At 42.2% G+C, this 22,529-nt stretch overlaps 1 protein-coding gene across 11 annotated transcripts in view; it reads left to right on the top strand.

Annotated features, from left to right (window-relative positions):
* Window positions 1-22,529, top strand: part of NAXD (NAD(P)HX dehydratase) — an 84,569-nt gene that overhangs the window by 3,676 nt on the left and 58,364 nt on the right. For 7 of the 11 annotated variants that reach the window (XR_012654993.1, XM_075061492.1, XM_075061490.1 and 4 more), the window contains exons 2-5: window positions 170-541; window positions 4,360-4,510; window positions 10,021-10,066; window positions 11,282-11,370. Coding sequence is in view for 10 of the 11 variants with exons in the window: in XM_075061492.1 (XP_074917593.1) it covers window positions 170-541; window positions 4,360-4,510; window positions 10,021-10,066; window positions 11,282-11,370 (658 nt within the window). In the remaining variant the exon portion in view is untranslated. The remainder of the gene's footprint in view (window positions 1-169; window positions 542-4,359; window positions 4,511-10,020; window positions 10,067-11,281; window positions 11,371-22,529) is intronic. The other 4 variants (XM_075061497.1, XM_075061496.1, XM_075061495.1 and 1 more) reach the window with 1 other exon arrangement.

The raw sequence follows: 22,529 nt of genomic DNA, 5'->3' as shown, positions 1-22,529 counted from the left end.
TTGGTATTCCTAAAATCATCAGAAATAATCATGCCTAATTTTGAAACAAAATAATACCTTGATATGGCAAAATAGATCTGCATTTCACAAGGGGAACAGTTTTACTATTTACTCATTCTTTGTAGTATGTCTGGAAGATTTGAATATAATTTTATCCATTTTGTTTTAGGCTTTAAACAAATCAATGCTCAAACCAGTACACAACCACTCTCTCAACCCAAAAGATCAAAAAAACGCCATGCAAATTTAACACTGGATAAAATGATGGAAAAATTCCTACAACAAAGTGTGGATACAGAAGAGAAATTTTACAAATATGAAGAGCAGCGGCTTAAAATTGAGGACAAGCGCCGTGAAGCTGAGCATGCTCGAGAACTCCAGATGTTACAAATGTTGGGACAGATGTTGGCAGGAATTTCTTCTACAGTATCACAAAGGTCACAGTCTATACCAACTAGTCCACCTCAGAGAGCAAATCACCGATCATATGGCGATAACTTTAATTATAATGCTATGACAGCAGCACTTTCTCCACCAATAGGTACTTCATTCTATAGCATAAATAAGATCTAATGTTATATTTAAAATATTTGTGCGATGGCTGGTGATAGTATCTGAAAATAAATGTCTAGCTTTGACTTATTTTCAATATTGTGATTTTTTTTTGTCTGTAAATGGAATTAAAATGTCTTGCCATGCTGTTTGTACTAATATTTAAAAAAAAAAAAAAAAAAGCTCTAACAAATTCTAAATATTGACCGAACATTTTGGAAAAGGAGTCTATAAGAACTGGTCAGTTCGTGTCACATTCAGATCTGTATGGGATGCAATTATATATAATGTGCAGTTGTATATAATATGTTATGGAGCTTAACCTTTACTGAAAATGATCTGGAAACAAGTATGTGTCTTGCAGCAGAATAAAACAATAGTCTACATAAAATTGAAAAAAGAAATATAGATCTGAACGCTTTTCAGTAATAATTTTGCTGTCAAGGCTTTCATCATGCTTGTTAATTCAAAGTAATGAGAAAGATCTGGGAAAATAACATGTATTGGGATTTTTAACAGTGGGTATGTCTGACATGTTTTGAACATTACGGCTGAAATCCTGGCCCTGTTGAAGTCAAAGGACGTTTTGCCATTCACTTCAGTAGGGCCTGAATTTCACTCTAGATCAGCGATTCTCAAACTGTTGGTCGTGACCCCATTTTAGTGGGGTCACCAGGGCTGGCTTAGACTTGCTGAGACTCAGGACCGAAGCTGAAGCCCAAGCTCCACCACATGGGGCGAAGCCTGAGGGCTTCTGCCCTGGGTGGCAGGGCTTAAATTAAAGACCCCCTACCTGGGGCTGAAGCCCCTGAGCTTCAGTTTTGGCCCTCGTACGTGGGGCAGTGGGGCTTGGGCTTTGCCCCCCCCCCCCTCCTGGGTTCATGTAATAATTTTTGTTGTCAGAGTGGAGTCGCAGTGCAATGAGGTTTGAGAATCCCTGCTCTAGATATTGAATTATGTGAAGGTATACTTTATGTACAGGCTAAGGGTCAGATCCTCAAATTGTAGTAGCTCGGTTCAGTGCTGTGGAGCTATGACAGTTTACACCTGCTTGAGGGTCTATTCTTCAAATACTTACGTTTCTTGACAAAAATACCTTGAATCTTATTTTCCTCCTGGCCCAATTAATTTATGAATTTATCAGGGTCTGGATTTTTCAGAATATCCTTAGAATTGGCATCTATGCAAAGTTGTTTTGTTTTTTCCCCTTTACAGAAGGCGTGTGGACTAGAGTCTAATCAAGTACGCAGTGCATAGTAATACAGACTTTTTTCAAGATTTGTCATTTATATTGACGATCTCTCTGTATGTTTACGTAGAATGGACAGTAACAGTGATCGCATACCAATTGTTTTGTCAACGTTGACAGCAAAGCCTATATGGCTTATGATGTTTATAGCCCATCAGGTTGGAATGAACAGTTGTTTTATTTTATTTTTTGTTTTTAAAATCATAGGTGGGTTCAGTATTCAATGGATGAGTAGTCTTAAAAAAAATAATAGCGATAAGCAGAATTAGAAATAAAAGCTCTGTAAGCCAGTTTCTGGCTCTGGACAGGCTGTCAGAACTTATAGTTTGGACATTTAAAGAACCAAATAAATGTAAGGCCCAGTCCTATGTTTCTCTGACCTCCAAACTTCTTTTTAAATTTAGTGGAGTTTTGAATAAACAAGGAATGAATGTTCAGGCCTGTTAACGTAAACCATAACATACTTTCTTATTCTGTTGAATGGCTATCTGGTCTGTAGTATTACTTTTTGATGTCATAATCGTTTTTCCAAGTGTTTGAGCAATATTTTAATATTTAAATTAGAACCTGTATGCATACTACAGTTTATTTCTTACAAATAGTGGTTTCGCTTTTCAGTCTAACTTAGAAAACAGATACAGAAAACTACTTAAGCTCCTAAATCTTGAACACAGTACACAGGGCTGTTGTTACCCATATGCAAAGTATGCAGCTGCATAGGGCACCATGAAATTTTGGAGCACCACATTTCCTGGTGCCCTGCTTGCTGCTTGCTGCTCCAGCTCTTCCCCAGGACCCCAACCCCTGCTCTGCCCCACCCCTGCCCTAGCCCCGCCCCCACTCTCCTGAGGGCTCCAGAAGCAGTTGGGTCTGCACTCACCGGTAAGCAGAGCGACCCAATCCCAGCCTGCTCTGCTTCCCTGGCTCCCAGCAGCGCCCCCCTCCCCGCAAGTCTGGGAGCCAGGAGAGCAGAGCAGGCTGGGACCGGGTCACTCCACTTCCTGCAGGAAGTGGCCAGCCCTCCTCCGCCCCGTCCCCCACGGAGGCCTGGGGTCAGCCTCTCCCTGTGGAGGCCTGGGGTGGGGCCCCACACAGCACCGCCGCGTAGGGCACCAAAATAGCTAGGGATGGCCTTGACAGTACATGTTTAGCCTTAATATTTGTTACTTCTAAAATGCATTCACTTTTAATCTGAAAGACATTCTATTACCTTTGAAAACCTGAAGCCAGGTTTTCTTATATGTTCTTGTATAGTTGTAATTTTATACTGTAGCAAGAGAAACTCAGAACTGACTTCCAGTCATGAGGGTGTGGTTTTTTTTTGTTTGTTTGTTTGTTTTTTTACAGTTTATAATAAAATATGCTTTAAAAGTAATTATTTAAGGCAACATATATGTTAATGATTTAGGACCTTAATTATTTGTATCTAAAGCTGAAGTGAAATCCAGTCTAGATCATGTTCTCTACTGTTTTCGCCTCATTATAGAGCAGGAGTCGGCAACTTCGGGCACACGGCTTACCAGGGTAAGAACCCTGGTGGGCTGGGCCAGTTTGTTTACCTGCCACGTTGGTGGGTTCAGCGGACCGCGGCTCCCACTGGCCACGGTTCACCGTCTCAGGCCAATGGGGGTGGTGGGAAGCTGCGGCCAGTACATTCCTCGCCCGCGCTGCTTCCTGCTGCCCCTAATGGCCTGGGACGACAAACCTCAGGCAGTGGGAGCCATGGTCCACCGAACCTGCGGATGTGGCAGGTAAACAAACTGACCTGGCCCGCCAGGGTGCTTACCTTGGCGAGCAGTGTGCCAGAGGTTGCCGACCCCTGTTATAGAGTCTCTGTTCTAGAAAAGCAAGGAAACTGAAGGTTTTTTAGCAGCCATGGCCCTGTAAGTAGGTTGTGAGGTGTATGGGATGCATATTTTTGTAGATTTTATTGTAGAAAACTAGATAGTTTTGTAAGATGTGTAATAATTTTAAGGGGGAAATACTGTCCTATTTCCAGAGCAGAGATGAGTTTTGTTATATTCTGCATTGTGACAATGATATTTTGGCCATGCTCCAAGAAGGTTAGTGTTTGATCCCAGTGGGAGTGGAATGCCTGTATTATAGAAGGATTTTCAAAACAAGAGATCAGCCAGGAATATTTATCATTATTGAACACTATAAAGTGATTTTTGCTACAGTTTAGGTAGTCCGGTTTAATCTTAAATTCTGTAAAGGCTGGAGAAAAGGGTTTCCTGCTGACATTGCACAGAGCTGGTGTTTTCTTGTTTGTTACCAGAATATTTTCAGAGTTGTGTCGTAACTTTCTTCAAACATCTGTTTTTCTATGTGTGGTGTTGGTTTGGCAAGGACAATTACTGAGTACAAGACTGAATAGTTTTATTAAAAGTGAAACTGGAGAGTTTGGGGTTTTTAATCATTCTGTACAACTATGTAACACCTCTATTATAGAAATTGATTACACCAATACTTCTGAATGTTTCAAACTTCACTGAGGTTTCTATCAATTTAAAAAGACATTTCTGAAATAATTTTTTTAATGTCTTTATCTTTTTCAGTTATCGAGAGAGCCTTTTCACTACACAAAACACATTCTATAAAGGATATGGAGAATATTTTTCAGTTGGTGCGCAATGTTATTCCTCCTCTAACAGCAAAGAAGCATAAAGGTCAAGATGGACGGATAGGCATCGTGGGAGGATGTCAAGAGTAAGTTAAACAGAAATATATACGCTGTTGTTGATTAGGGATCTCAAGTACATGTTTTACGACTTTTAAAAAGCAGTTACATTGAAAATACTGTTTTTTAAGGGATTGTGAACCCCATGTTTTCAAAGGGGGCTTTGCTTAGTCTATCATTAGAATCAGAATACATGTCCCCCTATGTCAGTGATGCAAGACTTAAGGGTTGGTAATTTCCTGGGGGAAAAACTAGTTTAAGACAGGGCTGGTAAATACCAGTTTAAACTGAGAAACTGGAAGAATAAAATTATTAGAACATACTAATGACAATTACTGGCAAATATCGAGCAATGTGATGATGATTTTGCAGTAACATGGTCCCTTTTAATTTCAGTTAAAATAAAACAAAAAAGACCCTCCACCTAAAACAGTATGCTAGTGCTATAGCTACCTCAAACAGAAACTGAAACTTCTGAATCTGGGGAATACCCCTCCTTTGCTATAGCAAACAGAGAAGGGGAATTCCCATATTCAGAAGTTTTTCATTTTCTGTTTGAGGTAAATTGCTAAACTAACTGTCTAGTCCCGTACTCTGTCTCTTAATTTGGCTAGCTGGGGTACAATTGCTGCAACTTGTACAGTGACTCAAGTCAAAGTATTTCAGCATGAGCAAAGGTGGCAGACCACTTGACCCAGTTCATGGCTATTTTGAGAAAGTTCATGGTGGTGTCAAAGAGAGTCTTAAAGGCAGAAATTGCAAAGAAAAAGTGACTGGGAAGGCAGACCATATGAAGAAACCTTTTGCAAAATGCTGTGGAAAGAAGAAAGACACCAGATCCCCTTTGACTAAATGCATGGATCAGCATTCACGCTGCACTCCCCGTCAGTATCTGGACCAACTCGTGGAAGCTAATGATCCAACCAGCAGACCAAATTTGGTGTTGAATCCTGATCACGTGCCACCTGAGGCATGTTGCGCATACACTAAGTAGTAGAATTGGAATCAAACCCTGAGGATGAGTACTGATAATACCTACATTGCCATTGCCAACTACATCAAAAAACAGCCAGATCCAGGTTGGCTAAAGAAAACAAGGTGTAAGTATCATGGTTTTTGACCCACAAATAGATATTTTAATAACAAAAACAACTCCAAAACTGAAACAAAAATTAGACTTGAAAATTGCAGAATATTTTATGGCTATAATATTCCCTTCTTTTTTATTCAACATGCAACTTTTCAAGCAATGATTAGATGCCTAAGGCCAAGCTGCAAAGCATCCAGTCGAAAGCAGGTAGCGGGTGAACTGTTAAACACAAATACTGATCGCTTGACGATAGTAGCAGTAAATTATATGGAAAAACAGATGGTTGGAGTAATGTGTAGTGATCCAGTGATAGCTAACTGTATGCACGCTGGGAAAATTGTGGTTTATGTATCAGTGATTGTGAGCTAGGCCCCTCTGTATTCACACCCTTCACACCACCGCAATGATTTTTATACAGAGTATGCCTTGTGAGGTATCATTTGAAAACAAATAACAGGCTGGCCAATAATGTCATTGTACAATATATGTTTCACACACAGCCTTGTTACTATAGGTACTCACTAATATTATGCTTTAAAGGCTGTGACTAAAAGGTGTTTAAACACAGCATGTCAGGGGGAGTTGATAAACAGGTTTTCCTCAGACAAGAAAAGAGGCCAACACCTCAGAACAGGTGTGGCCAAATTCAGTGAGCTGTTCATTTGTATGGGAAGTTGCCATAGGACAAGAAAACGTGCATAGTAGCAACAGCCAGCAGGGAAGGAACCAGCTTGGAACCTTATCCTCCAAACCTCATGGCTCCTTTATTCGGCATGAACTAATGAACTTTACCTGAGGGTACCCTTCAGAAGAATATGTTTCAAAGGTTCACTGAACTATAAAGAGAGGGGGAGTGAGCCCCTAAGGGATTCTTTGCCTTAAGGAGACAAAGAAACCAAGCAGTTTGATCTCTGATGTCCTGACCAGGTCATTTAGTAAAAAGCTGGAAAGAAGACTGGATCAGAGGAAAATCATCTTTAACAATGACTATCGTACTAGATTTAAGTTTTAAATTTTTAAATGTTCACTTTTATTGTTATCATTTCTGACTTCATCTGTTGAATGCACTTAATCTGTGTATTTTTGATTAAATAAACTTGTTCTACTTTTATTCCAAATCAGCCTACTGCTATGTTTGACTTAAATTCATTATTAAATCCAGTTAAAGCAACAGTTTGCTGTGCTTTTATGACTTTAAAGGAGCAACAGACCGTATTACTTCCCTGAATATTCCAGGACAGGGCTGGACATTTTCAGGGTAGATGGTTTAGGGATTGGGTGTGTGTTGGGGTCACTTGGCTATAAAAACAAAGGCTGGTGGAGACCAGAGTTTGATCATAGTGTAGCAAGCAGGCTGCTGGAATCAAAGCTGATGAACCAGGGCTGCTTAACATACAGTCATTCAGTGCATGCTTGTATGTTGGTTGGGAGCGGACAGACAGGGAGCTACAGCATATAGAGCATTTTAAGGCATTCAGAGTTACAGGGCAAGTAATGACATAACCTCTCACTGGTCTGGGTTAGATCTCAAAATGTGACAGAGGTTGCGACTGGAAGCAATAAGACTGGAGTACTGTGCTACCCTGGCAAGAGAAGCCAAGGCATTGGTAAATGAATTGTATGTTTGTGGTGTTAAGAGCTACTTGACAGACAGTGTGAGGGAAAAGATATAAAGAAAGAGAAGTGATCTGGAAAAAATGACACTTTAGTTACAATTGGATTTGCCTTAAATTGGCTAAATCTACTTGGACAAGACCTTGCACCAAGTGCTTTGATGAAACGTAGTAGATTTACAGAAGTATTTTTGAATACTGGGACCTGGTCAAAAAAATGCCAAGGATCTGTAGAATCCCAAATCCCCAGTGAGACACAATGGAACAGTCAAATAACATGTTTGGAAACATAAATTAAAAATTGGCTGTGTTATCTCAAGATTGTGAGTGATCGTGAGGCAGAATTTGAAGATACAGTGGTCAGTATAACTAATTATCAAGGGATTTACCAAGAAGCATAAGAACATGATCAGTCAATGGAAACCAGTTGTTGTGGCATTTGACACATTCCAAAGGGGTGCATTAATAATTGCAGTTGTATGCAAAGTATGGTTGGATCTACTGAAGATCTTGCACCGAGCAAAGCAACAGCACAAAAGAGATTTCATGAAGCAATTACTCCTATATGCATGTTCGCCAACCTGGTTTGGTCTTCATCTAAAATAAGCAGGAAAGAATTGTCAACTGAACAAGAAGAAATTGCTGGGCCGTGGTTGCTCAGTAAAAATCCTTACTTTCTGCCATATTCACTTGCATTTAAAGTAGAAACTCCATATCCAAAATCAGTATTTTCATCTGCTATGAAGGAAAACGTTTCCCCTGTAACATGGTGGAAAAACGTGAAGAATACTGGTACTGCATCTGACTTCATAGAATTGGTGATGCAATTGCATCAGTGTTCACGAAGCACAGAACAAATCTTTTCAAACTTTTCAAACATCGGTTCAAAATTGAGGCTCAGTTCGTACGCTTCATCGAAGTTGGGCTGGTGCTACAGAATGCTGTACAGCCAGGTGGACCTGGAGTGGTGGTCTACAACTCTGCATGCTTCTGATTGCTTAATGCTTCAAGCCTACAGCTCTGCATTATTGTCACTTTCACATAATCAACTGTTTTTGATTTTTATTTATGTAATATGGAACAGAGCCTGACTAACATGTATAACTTTCTTGAGAAAATACCAAACAAAATGTGTAGACATTCCTGTGTTCAATGCTATGATTACATATATTAGAATTACACCCACTTCAGTTTTTCCCTTTTTTTTTTTTTTTGCCAAACTTAAGCTAATAAATTCAGAAATTTAATTTAATTTATGTAACCACAGTTTGAATGTAGCTAAAACTGAGTGTAAGGTGATATGCATTAATGAAACAGTTTTTATCATAGTCACTGTTCAAGGCATTTTCTAACTAGCTTTTCCAGGGGTAGTTAAAAACCACCTCTGGTAAATGTCATGCCATTGCTGTTTTGGTTATACATGCAGTTGAAGTTTGGATTCCATTCCCCTCTACCTTCTCTCTTCTTTCCACCCTAATCTCTTACTTTAAATTACCTTCTACATTGTGTGAAAGGAGCTTATGGGAGAAACATTGAGAATAAAGTAACAAGGTGAAACATTTGCTGTAGACTGATCATAGTTGTGATGCCCTCATGCAATTCCTGACTTACACCAGCCCTATGAACTACATCTTGGCTACCTGGTCATGGTCCTTGGTTTGGATTCAGGCTGCCTTTTGAGCCTCTTATTATGCACCTTCTCAACACTTATCATGTGGCATATTTTTGCTAATAGTATCCTGATTTGAACTCTGGGGAACAGAAGACGGTGTAGGTCAATCGAGGAGGGCACTGGACTGGAAGTTATAAGACCTAGGCTCTATTCCTGGTTAGGGACCACATGTCTTGAACCCTGGTCTTGAGGAGCTAGTAAGTTCCAACCTGTCACCCAGTGACCTAACAGTTGTTGGAATAGAAGCTGAACTCTGACAGAGGAGTCCAGTCCTGGGATCTGACTGACAGAATGGTGATGGGCCTGTTTGGTTCCGAGCCTCCGTTTAAACCAAGCACAGGGACAGGAAGTTATCCCTGCAGCTGGGTTTCCCATGTTTAGGACTGCTTCCCCTACAGTATCTGATACTGCTGCTTATCTCCTGGTAACCTGACTCCTTCTGACACCTGACACTCAGTTTTGCTCTCAGGCTTGTCTTGAACTGTGACCTGCTCTGACCCCTAGGCAAGACTGCCAGTTCTCCCAGTCATGACACCCATTGTGATACTTTGGGTGAGTCATTTCACCTTACTGTGCCTCAGTTTAGAGATGACAAAAATGGAGATATTACCTCTATTGTGAAGTGCTTGGAAATCTGCAGATTAAAAATACTACATAAAGAGCTAAATACACTATTGTGTTACAGTTAGGATTTCCCTGTTGGATTACCCCTGTCTCTCTAATTCACTTTTTGATTGGCCTACTAGAGCCCAAATTTGACCTGCCAAGGCATGTTCCAAGGTACTATATTTTATACGTGAGCTTTTTCTGAGTCTCTTTTCTGAATGGATTGAGTCTGTCTCTCTCATGCTTATGTGAGTACTTTGAGGTGACTCTTATTTTAGCTTTTATTTGTGATGTATTCCATGTAAATATCACACAAGTGAGAGTGAATGCATAGGGTGAAATGTCAGCCTCATTGAAGTCACTTGGAGTTTTGCTATTGACTTCAGTAGGGTCAGGCTTTCACCCATTCTTTATAAATAAGAACTACTTGAGTTTATTTATTTAACTTGCTCTTGAATTCGATTTTTCATTGTAGCAGGATGATCAACTGCTAACTTTTATCTTTTGATAACAATTGTATGTGTCTGTTTCCTAACCTAGAAAATGTTTCATTTGTAGGTACACTGGGGCACCATATTTTGCTGCAATTTCAGCTCTAAAAGTGGTAGGTTTTTTACTGCCTTCGTGTGTAATGTATTTTTAATAACATAACTGGATTGTCTAGTGTCATATGTAAAAGGCTTGCATTGTACTGTGCATGGGATTTTAGTTCTAGAAATGTAACCTTTATCTTTTTAATAATTTCTGAGTTCTAGAAGATTCATATTCTTCTTAGTCATAGAAGTTATCAGATTTGTAAGTCATTCATTTTTTTTTCAGTAAGCAAAGTTTATTATTATGTAATTTAGGCAAGACCAAAAATAATTAACCTCGGCTCTTTTGTGTTTAAAGTTGGACAGAGGTGACTACTCAGTATCCAACAAGATACTGTGGCCATAATACAGCCCATATGATATGTGCAGGCAGTCTTACTGAACTTTACTGAATTCAGTGGGCCTATGCACAGGCATAACATTTCTCCTTAACAGAACAAACTTCAGGATCAGGACCTTAAATTGCTCAGGGCTTGGAAAATGTTAAATATTAATACACCAGAGGAGCCATTAGTAGGTTACTGTCTTCCTTTAGGTGTTTGTGTCTTTTTAATTTGGTATTTCTTTCTACATCTGAAGTATTGGAAACTTCTTGTCCCTGGCTACCTAACTTACGTGTATATTATTTTTTGCTTTTTCCTATTAGAGGTAAAAGAAACTTAGGGTCAAACTCAGAAATGCATGCAATTCAACCGTAATAAATGAAATTGTGCCAGTTTATCTCTAGTCCAGATTTGGCTCATTGGATAAAAGACCTTAGGACTGGAAAAGAACTCATGGGTAATCTTGTTTATCCTGCGTGACTACAGCACAACATGATTTTTGTCTGTGTTGTAACCCAGCTCCTACTTGGCTGTGTCCTTTTTGTCTTTCCTTACTGTGGGCCTAGGCCTGTCATTCTTGCTCATGCATGAATGGAGAGGATTACTCCTGTGATAAAGGGTTTCAAGATCTGGTCTTAAACTTTCACTGATTTTGCCATAATCCTGTTCAATAAGCAAGTATTTCTGTAAGTTTGCAAGTTAGCATGGAAGTTAGATTTAAGAAATAAAGTAATTTCTCTCCAAATTATTGAATGACATGCTAGTCGATATGGAACAAACAGGTACCAAGTTTGCTTTATTTAACAAGCCCTAGGAGTTCATAGTTGTTCAATGAATAGCTATGTGAATAATTGTTTACGCACTACTAAGATTACAAATTATAATTCAAATTTTCTTTTTTAGGGTGCAGACTTATCCCATGTATTTTGTACCAAAGATGCAGCAGCTGTAATAAAATCATATAGTCCAGAACTGATTGTTCATCCAGTGCTGTAAGTGACTTTTTTTTTCTCTTTAAATGATCAAATCAGGACTACTAGATTGAACATTTCAGTGTGACAATTCATTGGTTTACAGTATTTCTCTTCCTGAATCACAGGACAGGCGAATCAGAGGTTAAAAAAGTGATTATGTATTACGTATTTTCATTTAAGAGCATATGGCGACTCTGAGTTGTTAGAACCACTTTGTCAAAGCACAAATTAAAAAAGCAAAGATTATTCTTTCATCTTGCTTGCTGACGTGTTTGTAATTGTAATGCATTAAATGAGAGCAGTCACAAAATCCAGAACTGAGTATGGAACAAGTCAGCAGTTTAGAATCTTTTTTTAAAAGCCAAAATAAAACACTTGCATCCCTAATTTCTTCCTTCTTGGTTCTGAATCGATTTTACTTTCTCATCACTGTGGACATAACACTATTCATGCTAAATTACTGCACGAGAAACTGATATTAATTTTTTATGAGTTTCTTCTTAATCTAAACTTCTTAAATGTTTCACCTTGTAGATAACAAATTTAGCCATTAAAGGTTAACTAGATTCCCTATAAAATATCAAGGTCTGCTTATATCAGTTTGTGAGGGGTTAGTTGTTTGGTTTGTTTCAGTTGTCCGGAGTGTGTCGCTAACTGGATATCTTACGGGAGATGCTGTTTGGGTTAGGTATGAATGTACCAAATAAGAATCGAGATCTAGAGCCCTATAAGCAAGGCCTACGGTGAACTTGCGGTACAAATTGCACTGCGTTGGTGTAAATTATGTCTACACACACTAAAGCCTTATCTAAACTAGAAAAAAATAGCACTTTAAAAACAAGAGTCAAAACATTTGATAAATGCTACTGTAGACAGGATTTAATACTTTAAAAAACATGTTAGCACCTTTTTTAAAGTGATCAACTCTAAAGGGAAGCCTGGGATTGACAGCTACCAGTTAGCACATTTTAAAGATGTTAAACCTTTTCTATGTGAAAATTTGCATTTAAAAATGTTTAAAACAAGTAAGCAATCAGGGTTTTTTGAGGGAGGGTGTTTTTTTTTTGTTTTTTTTTTCCAGCACACCTTTATGTTTTCCTGGTGTAAACAAGGTAAAGCTATTTGCATTGCCCTGGTGCAGCCACACTAATGTCTACAGTCCAGTGGCTAGATCCTCAGCTGCTGTAAATTGCCACAGCTCCATTGAAGTCAGTGGAGCTATGACAGTTGGGCTAGCCAATATGATTTTACATGGGAGGAGTTCATACATAGTACTGTTGACTAGTTTGGTGATAATGGAAAAGTATCATAAGAAAAAATGAGACAATATGGTCAGAAAAGAGAGAATCATGAGCAAACAAGAGATTGCTGGGTCTTAATGAAGTGACATATTCTCTCTCTAAATCTCTATTTATGGAATTTCTAGAGATTCTTTTTTCCACACAGATTTTAGTTCAGCGTCTTCTGTAGAATAAAGTTGTCAGTTTAAAAAAAAATAAATTTATTTTTGCCCCTCTGATTGCAAAGAGAACCTTTTGATGCTAATTCAATGCGCTGTCCTATTCATTCTGTAAAATAAACACTGTATAGAGGTGGGTGGGTGTATGTATGTGTGAGAACTTGCCCCATTCATCCAAATAGAACATTTAGGTCTGAAGCCTGATCACTGTTTAAGTGTCAATATTGCTAATTTTTACACTTCAAACTGACTTAGCAGAAACGGTCAGCTAATATACTTATTCAGTATGGTTGGATGTTGCTGGGAACATTTATTTAAAATTTAAGATTTAAAAATGCAAACAACAATGTTCAGATTTGGTTTTTGAAAATTTTTTTCATCTCCCCATAAGACTTCTTGCCCGTTCTCCTGCCTCCAAATGTGAGATAATGGTTAAGGCTATGTTTTAGTCTCAGGTATTTTAATAAAATCATGGCCAGGTCATGGGCAGTAAACAAAATGTCACAGCCCTGTGACCTTTCCATGACTTTTACTAAAAATACCTGTGACTAAATCTTACCTGCTGGGAGGGGAATGTGCCTGAAGACTGCTGCTCCTGGGCAGCGCCGGGGACCGGTTGCCAGAGTAGTGTTTTGGCTCCGGGACTTCCCTGGGGTCAGCCGCACCTGCTGCTGCAGAATTCAGAGTCTGCACCCTTGAGCCCCTCCCATCCCCATGCCACAGCCCTGATCCCTATCCTGTGACCTCTGTGAATGATTTGCAGCCTTAATAATGGTCTTTCCTCATAAATGTGGACACTGTACATTTTTTTGTGGGTTCCCAAATTCTTGATTGAATGTTTTAAATCCAGTTTTGTCTGCATCAAACAGACTGCCCACGTTCATTTTTAAAGCCATTCAAGACTTAGTTGCATCTTTTACATGTCATCTCTTATGTGGTGTTGAGCAGTCAGCCCCTGCTTCTGCTCTTCCAGCAACGGCAAAGCCTGTGCGTCCATTTTTCTCTCAACTATGCAAGGGATGTTTATCTCTCATGCTGCCCTTTATGAATGGGGGATGCTCCCTGTAAAAGTTTGCAGAGCTATTGCATTGGCCTCCTTTGTACTGTTCATTAAAGGTCACCTTTGTTGTGATAACTGCCCAACGCATGACAGTGGCTAGGCAGCTGACGCTCTGTGATCCTGCTTGTTATGCCAATCATTATCAGGGTCTTATGTATTCTGTGATTCTGTGTTGACTGATTTTTATTTTGCAGAATTTGACATTTTGCCAAACTGCTGAACAATGCCCCATTTTGCTGCAGTCAGGAGTCTGACATCTTGTCTCTCTGCTCTGCTGTGACCTGACTGCAGCTTCCTCTTTTAGTACTGCTTTCACCTCAAGAGGGAGTGCATTACAATAAGTAGCACATTTTCCTGCCCTGCTCTCTATAAAACTGGAATGTGAGACAAAAGCTCTCTGGGCTCATCAGGATGGCCTTTGTCTGTCTTTTGAAGGTGTGGGTCAGAGGAGGTATGTGACAGCCAGAGGCTGAGCTGATGAGCCTTGAAAGGCAGGCAGACTCTGTCATGCCCAGGATTCAAAATGTGATGGGGTGGGGGTAGGGGTGAAAGTAACTTACAGGACTTACCGGTACTGCCGGAGTCCTGAGGGGAGCGTGGCCTCATCCAGAAGAGGCATGGCCTCTCAAGATTTAAAGGCCCTGGGGCACCAGCCGTGGCTGGGAGACTCAGGTTCTTTAAATCAACCAGAGGCTCCCAGCTGAAGACGTGGCCGGGAGCCCACCTGGGGCTCAGGGGCAAATTACAGGGCTCAGGGCACCAGGGGGAACCCCAAGCTTTGCAGGGCTGGGGCAGGGATTTAAAGGGCCCAGAGTTCCTGCCGCTGAAAGGAGCCCAGAGCCTTTTAAATCCTGGCCCCAGCCCGGCTGCTGGAGCTGCTGCCGGGATTCAAAGGGCTCTGGACTGCCCGCAGCAGCGGGGAGCTCTGAGCCTTTTAAATCTCAGCCGTGGCCGGGATTTAAAGGGCTCAGAGCTCCTCGCCGCTGCAGGCAGCCTAGAGCCCTTTCAGTCCCCGCCGTGGAAGTCGGTGCGGTCCAGCACGGCGTACTGGCTCTTGCCGGTACACCGGACCGGACCGGCTTACTTTCACCTCTTAGTGGGGGTCTGAACCTGCTGCACCTTCTGAGAGGATTTCAGAAAAAAATCAACAAGGTAACCTAATTAACATAGCAATTGAATTGAATAGCACATGCTGCAAAACTTGAGCCCATAGTGCAGCGAAGTACACGGGGCCCTGATCACAATCTCCCTCTTCACCCCCCTGTCTCTCATCATATTAATCTTTTATGTCATCACATACTTACACTGTACATTCTTGTGGTGGCCACTGTGTTATCTTTATAGGTGTGTACAGTATCTAGTACAGGGGTGGGCAAACTACTGCACGCAGGCCACATCTGTCCTGCCAACCAATTTAATCTGGCCCTCGAGCTCCCACAAGGGAAGCGGGATCTGGGGCTTTCCCCACTCCCATGCTTGAGTTGGGGCGCAGAGTCGGGGGCTGCCCCAGCCTGGAGCCCTCTCCTGCAGCTTGAACTCCTCATTTCTGGTCCTACCACAGAGCCCACACTCCTAGCAAGGGCCCTCACCCCTCGTCTAGCCCAACTCCAATTTCATGAGTGTTCATGGCCTGCCACACAATTTCCATACCCAGATGTGGCCCTTGGGCTGAAAAGTTTGCCCACCCCTGTTGAGGTCATTATTGAAGCCTCTAAGTGCTATTGCAGTACAGATGATAAATGTCCTAGTTCCAGCTGGCTGACATGGCCAGCCAACAGGGGTGTGCGCCGGGGGTGGCACAGGTTCCTCCCCAGTCAGCAGGAGCACACAACTCTGGTGCTGGAGAGGGGAGAGTGAGCTCCTCTGGCCCTGGGGCCACAGGAGGACGGGGAGAAGACAGCTCCTCTGGCCCCAGGGCTGTGACAGGGAGAGGCAGCTCCTCTGGCACTGGGGGATGGGGAGGGGAAAGGTAGCTTTGCGGCCGCTGGGGGGTGGGAGGGGAGAAGCAGCTCCGCTGGCTGCTGGGGGTGGGAAGGGGAGGCAGGTCCTCCAGCTGCAGGGGTCACACAAAGTGCCCTCCAAAAGCAGCCACGTTTTTCTGTTCATGCCCCTGCCAATCAACCTTCTTCTCTTCCCAGCCTTACAAGTAGCTGAGTTCCTAGCAGCTTTTGGGCCACAATGATAAACACTGCATACAGGCCTGCTCAACCAAATTTATGTGCTGTGAATGCATGAAAACAATGGTGTGTGATATTTACACTTTGGGATTTGGAACATCCTGGACTCTGTTTCAAACTCTGCTCAATAGAGAGGCAAGTGGTGCATCTTGGCCCTCAATACCTCATTAAGGACTCCATTCAATACCCATTGATATCAGTAGCAAAACTTAAGGGGCAGGATCTAGCCCCTAAATGTCAGCTGGCTGTGTGAGAAGAGATAATGTTGCAAGGTTAGGCAAGAAGTCTGGCAGATACAGCAAAAATTCTTACATACTTAACCATCACCACACCCTAGAAAAAGGCCCACCTGATTCACCCCAAATGTAACCTACCTTTGAGTGAGACTCTGGACTGAGGCCAACCACCCTGAAAGAGCAAGGGTGCTACTACAGGGGTGACTTCAGAGCAGTTTGAGTTCTCCCTTTTCCGCAAAGCGTAGCCTCACTCATCTGCAGTCATATTCTGAGCCCCTGCCAACCTGGGGAACTATGACTGGCTCAGGGACTAGGACTTGTGGCTGTTGCATTTCAGTATACTACCCATAGACCAGAAGCTTAGACCACAGGTCTTGTATGTAAATAATCAAGACTTTGTGCGAACTTTTTCCTAATTAGAGTAAAAACGATTTGTTATAATATGGCCAGTAGCAAAATATAATTCTTGTAAAGAAGATTTCCATGAATTAGTGGGGTTTGCAAAAGTTCTGCAGCAGTTCTCTTTAACGTTTTGAAATGTCTTGTGTCTGTCTTTACAGTGGCAGTGCTATAGTTTAAGGTTGCATCTAGTCCATTAATGGCAATTTGCCAAGATGGTGAGGGGGACAACCCCGTGCTATGGATGTCCCTAAATCTCTGACTTCCGGAATCAGGGACTGGACAATGTGGGATGGATCACTTGATAATTACCCTCTTCTGTTCATTCCTTCTGAAGCATCTGGCACTCACCACTGTTGGAATATAGGGTATGGGGCTAGATGGGCCATTGGTCTGACCCAGTATGGTCATTCTTCTGTCCTTACGTGGCAGCCATCTGTGCCAGCAACAATACATGGTTGTTTGTTTTTTTCGGGGGTGGGGGAGGTGTTTGTAACTACTGTATCCCCCACTTTAAAAGTACAAGAAAATTATAGGTAGTGTAAAATTTATGAAGTTGAAATTGTTAGCCCACCAGTGCTTGGAATTTTTAATGACTTCAGCTGGTCAGGGCCCCAGTTTCATGATGATCTAACTATTAAAAAAAAAAAAAATCTGAGTCAAGGTATGTGGTTCCAATATGGCTGTTCCCTGGCACTGCTGCAACAAATTAAAATTGGTGGTGTGATTGAAACCAAACCATGTTGTAACTTAATTAAAGGGTTGGATATGTCTTGCATTTCCTGTGCAGCACATCATTGGCTGGAACTGTCAGTCGGCTATCTTTCATGAACATACAATTATTTATCTTATATTTAAATATATTTAAACAGCCTTTCTGAAATAAAATTTAACTTGTCAGTTTATGGCAAGAATAATTGTTTATGAATTTAACAAATTGATCAGTCGTAGGAGTTTATAGATTCACATAACTTCACACAAAAGGAAAATCCTCCCCCTCACACTAATCTGCCCAGAATATTCTCTTCCCATCATAGTTTCCAATTATGATCTGACCCAGCGTTTGGAACATTGGCTAATTACTCCACTTTCTAAGATTTACTTAAATCCTGGAGCTACACACTGTGTCCTAGTTTTAGATCTGCTTATCTACTGTATAAGGTGTCTCAGTGTAAATGTCAGCAGATCTAAAATGCGATTTCCTATAATTACCTGCAGCACTGGACAAACACAAGTGAAGCCTATTGAGTCACCAAGCAGAAACTTTTTCTTATCTCTGAAGATAAGACTCTGCTTAGACTTCTGAAACTGGCCACTTAAAAATATAAATGGCTTTATCTATTTTATATAACAGACCTTTGTAACTATATGCCAATTTATTTGGAGTTACCTAAATGAGTCTTAGGCCAGGTCAATACTATAAACATACATTTGAAAAAAAATCCACACCCCTGAGCAACACCGTTATACTGATCTAACTCCCAGCATAGACAGTGCTATGTTCATGGGTGAGCGTCTCCTGTCAACATAGCTATCGCCTCTTGCAGAGGTGGTATGACACTATGCTCCATATTCTTCATAGAGATAGTGTTCTGATTATGGCATAACTATGACGTGTTTTGTGCAAGATAAGTCATGTAAGATATCATTGAAAAGGTTATGATGCACTGAATATGATTATCCTATTTGTATGGATGTTTCATTTTGGTATCTGAAGTTAGGAGTATTGTCCATACATCTATTACAAATGTGTTTACACCTGGGGAACATCCATTAGGCAGAATGCAGTCAGTCTAGATGGCTGGCTGGGAGAGGCCGTTAGGGAGAACAACAGGTCTTAGAAAAAGCTAATTTCCCACCAGGGAGCCTTCCTCAGGATGCTACAGTCTCCGAGTCATGGCTGCTATAACACTACAGGAGCATGTGACCAGATCACCTGGTACTGGACTCCGTCTTGGAATACCAGTATTTTTCCACTGAAAGGCATGAGAACCAAGCTGAGAGACAAAAGGTTCTCACCATATGCAAAAGCTATTTAAGGCTGGGAAGTGACATTGTGGTTCTTCACTGACTCCCCGCTCCAAGAGACTCCTGGGAACACCTGAGAAAAAAGGACTGCACTTGAGGGAACGGGGGAACCCAGGCTAGAGGGATTTCTAGCTTGCAAAAGGAACACCTGAGGTTTTTAAGCTGCAAGCAAGTGCAGCTGGCTCCTCAAGCATCTCTTCAAACTGCTTAAATCAACAAGTGGGGTGAGAATTTGCTACTCATATCCAATCTCTTTAGTATATTAAGCTTAGAGTGCATTTTTGTTTGTTTGCTAGGTAATTTACGTTCATCTGTTTGCTATCCCTTATAATCACTTAAAATCTATCTTTGCTAGTTAATAAACTTGTTCTTGTTTTGTCTAAAATCAGTGTGTGGAAATCATAACTTGTGGCAGAAGGCTGTTGCATATCTTCTTTCACATTGAGGGAGGGGGACAAATTTCATGAGCTTATCCTGTACAGTTCCCTGTGCAGCATGGGACTGTATAATTCATGTATACCTTCCAGAGAGGGGTGTGGGCCTGGGAAGCTGGTAAGTGCCTACCTGTATAGCTTTCCCATGCAGGGGCTGGTCAGAAAGCCTGTCTGCATGCTACTACAGCGGGGTTACTACCATTGTGCTTGTCACAGCATTACAAGGTGAGTGAGAGCCCAGGCTGGTGGGTCGGGGGGCTCAGGCTCAGTGATACCCTAGTTCCAGTTGGCACCCCAGGGGAACCCGTCACAGGTGGATTAACTACAGCAATGGGAGAAGCTCTCCCATTGGCATAGTAGCGTTTTCGCTGAAGTGCTGCGGCTGCACTGATGTAGCATTGTAAATATAGACCTGCCCTTAGAGTGCACTGCTAATGAGCAAGACTTGGCAAACATTCTTCAGTGATGAGTGAAATTATTGATTGGGTGACTACACTTTGCTTGCCAGTGCTCTGCATCCTCCCACAACACCAGGCCTCCATTTGGTCAGATGCAGAACTCTGGTTCAAAAGAATGCCTAGAACAAATTTCAGGTGCAGCAAGTCTTTCCACACTCTTGCCTATGAGTTTATGGCTGTATTTTTCTCACCTTCCACATTTCCTAGATACTCACTGCAGATTGTGCCTCATACGTGTTTTGGACATAGAAAGAAACAAGAATAACAAGCACATAAGATGCTGACAAATACACCTATTCATACTTGCATGAGAAAATAAAATGTAGGTCATCCCGGAGAGGGAGAGCAGGAAGGAAAGACAATAAAGCTCTTACATTTGTCTTCCAGCAAAACTACTGTCCTCTCAGCAGCTGGTGGGAGGGAGAGAGTTAAGCCCTGTATCCTTTTTCCCTTCTGCCCTTTTTACCAGTAGCCAGGGGAGAACCAGGGAGATCTTTGCTGGGCCTTTCAGGAAGGTGCCTTTGGATCCCGCTATGGGGACACTTCCTCTTTCTTATTTATATCTGTCATTTAATTTACTATTACTAAGGGAACCTAGTTTAAAAAAAAAAATGTGATGGCATTTCACATTGCTGCTGTTTGGCTAATCTGAAGCTGAGCAGATGCTTAAAGGTTCACACCATTTGAAGAAAAGCTGCCACTTAGGTCTGCCTCAGGAATGTTTCCATTGCAGATTATCTGCAAAGCAACTATTTAGTTTATGCTCCAGATTTATGAAGTATTATTGCTTGGATTCAACCTCCAAGTGGATTTTCACCATGAGATTTTCATTCCCACAGCAGGGGAATCCAAACACTTGCCCAGTCACCTTGCTCAAAAAAAGTTTTTATTTGGGGACATCCCTAATTTTCATTTGGTCAGTTTTTGCATTGGATTGTTAATCCTTTTTTGCCTTCTCCAATGTTGTGTGTTGGCAGGGGCGTCTCTGTTTTTTGCAGCCCCAAGCACAGCAGTCAGGCGGCCTTCAGCAGCACACCTGCAGTCGGTCCGCTGGTCACACGGATTCGGCGGTGTTTCTGTGGGTGATCTGCTGCCGGTTCCACGCTTTCAGGATACCGACTGCCAAATTACCACTGAAGCCGTGGGGCTGGCGGACCTCCCGGAGGCATGCAGCCGAAGGCTGCCTGACTGCCGCCCTCATGGTGACTGGCATACTGCCCCCTGCGGCTTGCTGCCCCACGCATGTGCTTGCTGCACTGGTGCCTGGAGCCGCCCCTATGTGTTGGACTTATGAGAGATTCCTGGCTCCTCTTTATATTGTTAATGCTATTCTTTTTGGGACATTCCTAGAGCTGCTTGCGCTTCAGGAGTAGGAGTCCTGCAGAGGTAATATCTGTTGGATAAGAGAAAATTTATCTCATAACTCTGCTTCTCTGAAGATCTCATCTTTTATGATTCTTGCTCTCCTGACCAGTTCCTCTCAGAATCTGATGCATGAGGGGGGTTTCTCTTGCAGTTTGTTTTCATGTTTCCCCCTTTGAGGCACATTTTTTATTGCGTTGATCATTTTGAATAGTCTCTCTGGGAGCTGAAGCTTGTGATCAGTTGAAGGTGCTGACTGGAATGTATAGAGGGTAGCAATTACATTCCTTAGGGCAGAGGTTCTCAATCTTTCCAGACTACTGTACCCTTTTCAGGAGTTTGATTTGTCTTGCACACCCCAAGTTTCATTTCACTTAAAAACTGCTTGCTTACAAAATCAGACAGTGTTACTGAAAAATTGCTGACTTTATCACTTCTATTATATAATTATAAAACAAATCAATTGGACCAGGGTTTGGGGCGACATGCCGCGGGGGGCACTCTGCCGGTTGCCGGGAGGGCGGCAGGTGGCTCTGGTGGACCTCCCGCAGGTGTGACTGTGGAGGGTCCGCTGGTCCCGTGGCTCTGGTGGACCTCCCGCGCTAGCCACGCCTGCGGGAGGTCCACCGGAGCCGCAGGACCGGCAAGCGGCAGAGCACCCCCCCGCGGCGTGCTGCCGTGCTTGGGGCGGCGAAATGGCTAGAGCCAGCCCTGAATTGGACTATAAATATAGTATTTATATTTCAGTGTGATACTTGATCCTGTTTTTCACTCGTGAGCCTTGTCATTCTGGGAGACACTGAAGCGACAGCAGCAACTAAGTTTTTCTCCACATTAAGGGTACGTCTTCACTACGGGATTAGTCCGATTTGACATAAACCGGTTTTTAAAACAGATTGTATAAAGTCGAGTGCACGCGGCCACACTAAGCACATTAATTTGGCGGTGTACGTCCATGGTCCGAGGCTAGCATCGATTTCCGGAGCGTTGCACTGGGGGGTAGCTATTCCGTAGCTATCCCATAGTTCCCGCAGTCTTCCCCGCCCCTTGAAATTCTGGGTTGAGATCCCAGTGCCTGATGGGGCAAAAATAATTGTCGCGGGTGGTTCTGGGTAAATGTCGTCACTCATTCCTTCCTCCGGGAAAACAACGGCAGACAATCATTTCGCACCCTTTTTCCCTGGATTGCCCCGGACAGACGCCATAGTACGGCAACCATGGAGCCCGTTCAGCTTTTTTTTTACGGTCACCGTATGTGTACTGGATGCCATTGACAGAGGCGTTACTGCAGCGCTACACAGCAGCATTCGTTTGCTTTTGCATGATAGCAGAGACAGTTATCAGTCATTCTGTACCATGTGCTGCCGTTGTAAATTGGCAATAAGATGATGGTTATCTTTCGTTCTGTACTGTCAGCTGCTATCATGGGTGCCCCTGGCTGAGGTCGGCTGGGGGAGCTAAGGCAAAACTGGGAATGACTCCCCGAGTCAATCCCTCCTTTATGGTTTCTAAAAATAGAGTCAGTCCTGCCTAGAATATGGGGCAAGTGTACTAGAGAACCAGT

This window comes from Chelonoidis abingdonii, chromosome 1 (assembly GCF_003597395.2).
Source record: "Chelonoidis abingdonii isolate Lonesome George chromosome 1, CheloAbing_2.0, whole genome shotgun sequence".
Classification (NCBI taxonomy): domain Eukaryota; kingdom Metazoa; phylum Chordata; order Testudines; family Testudinidae; genus Chelonoidis; species Chelonoidis abingdonii.
The sequence above is the reverse complement of the archived record's forward strand: the minus strand, read 5'-3'. Positions and strand labels throughout refer to the sequence as shown.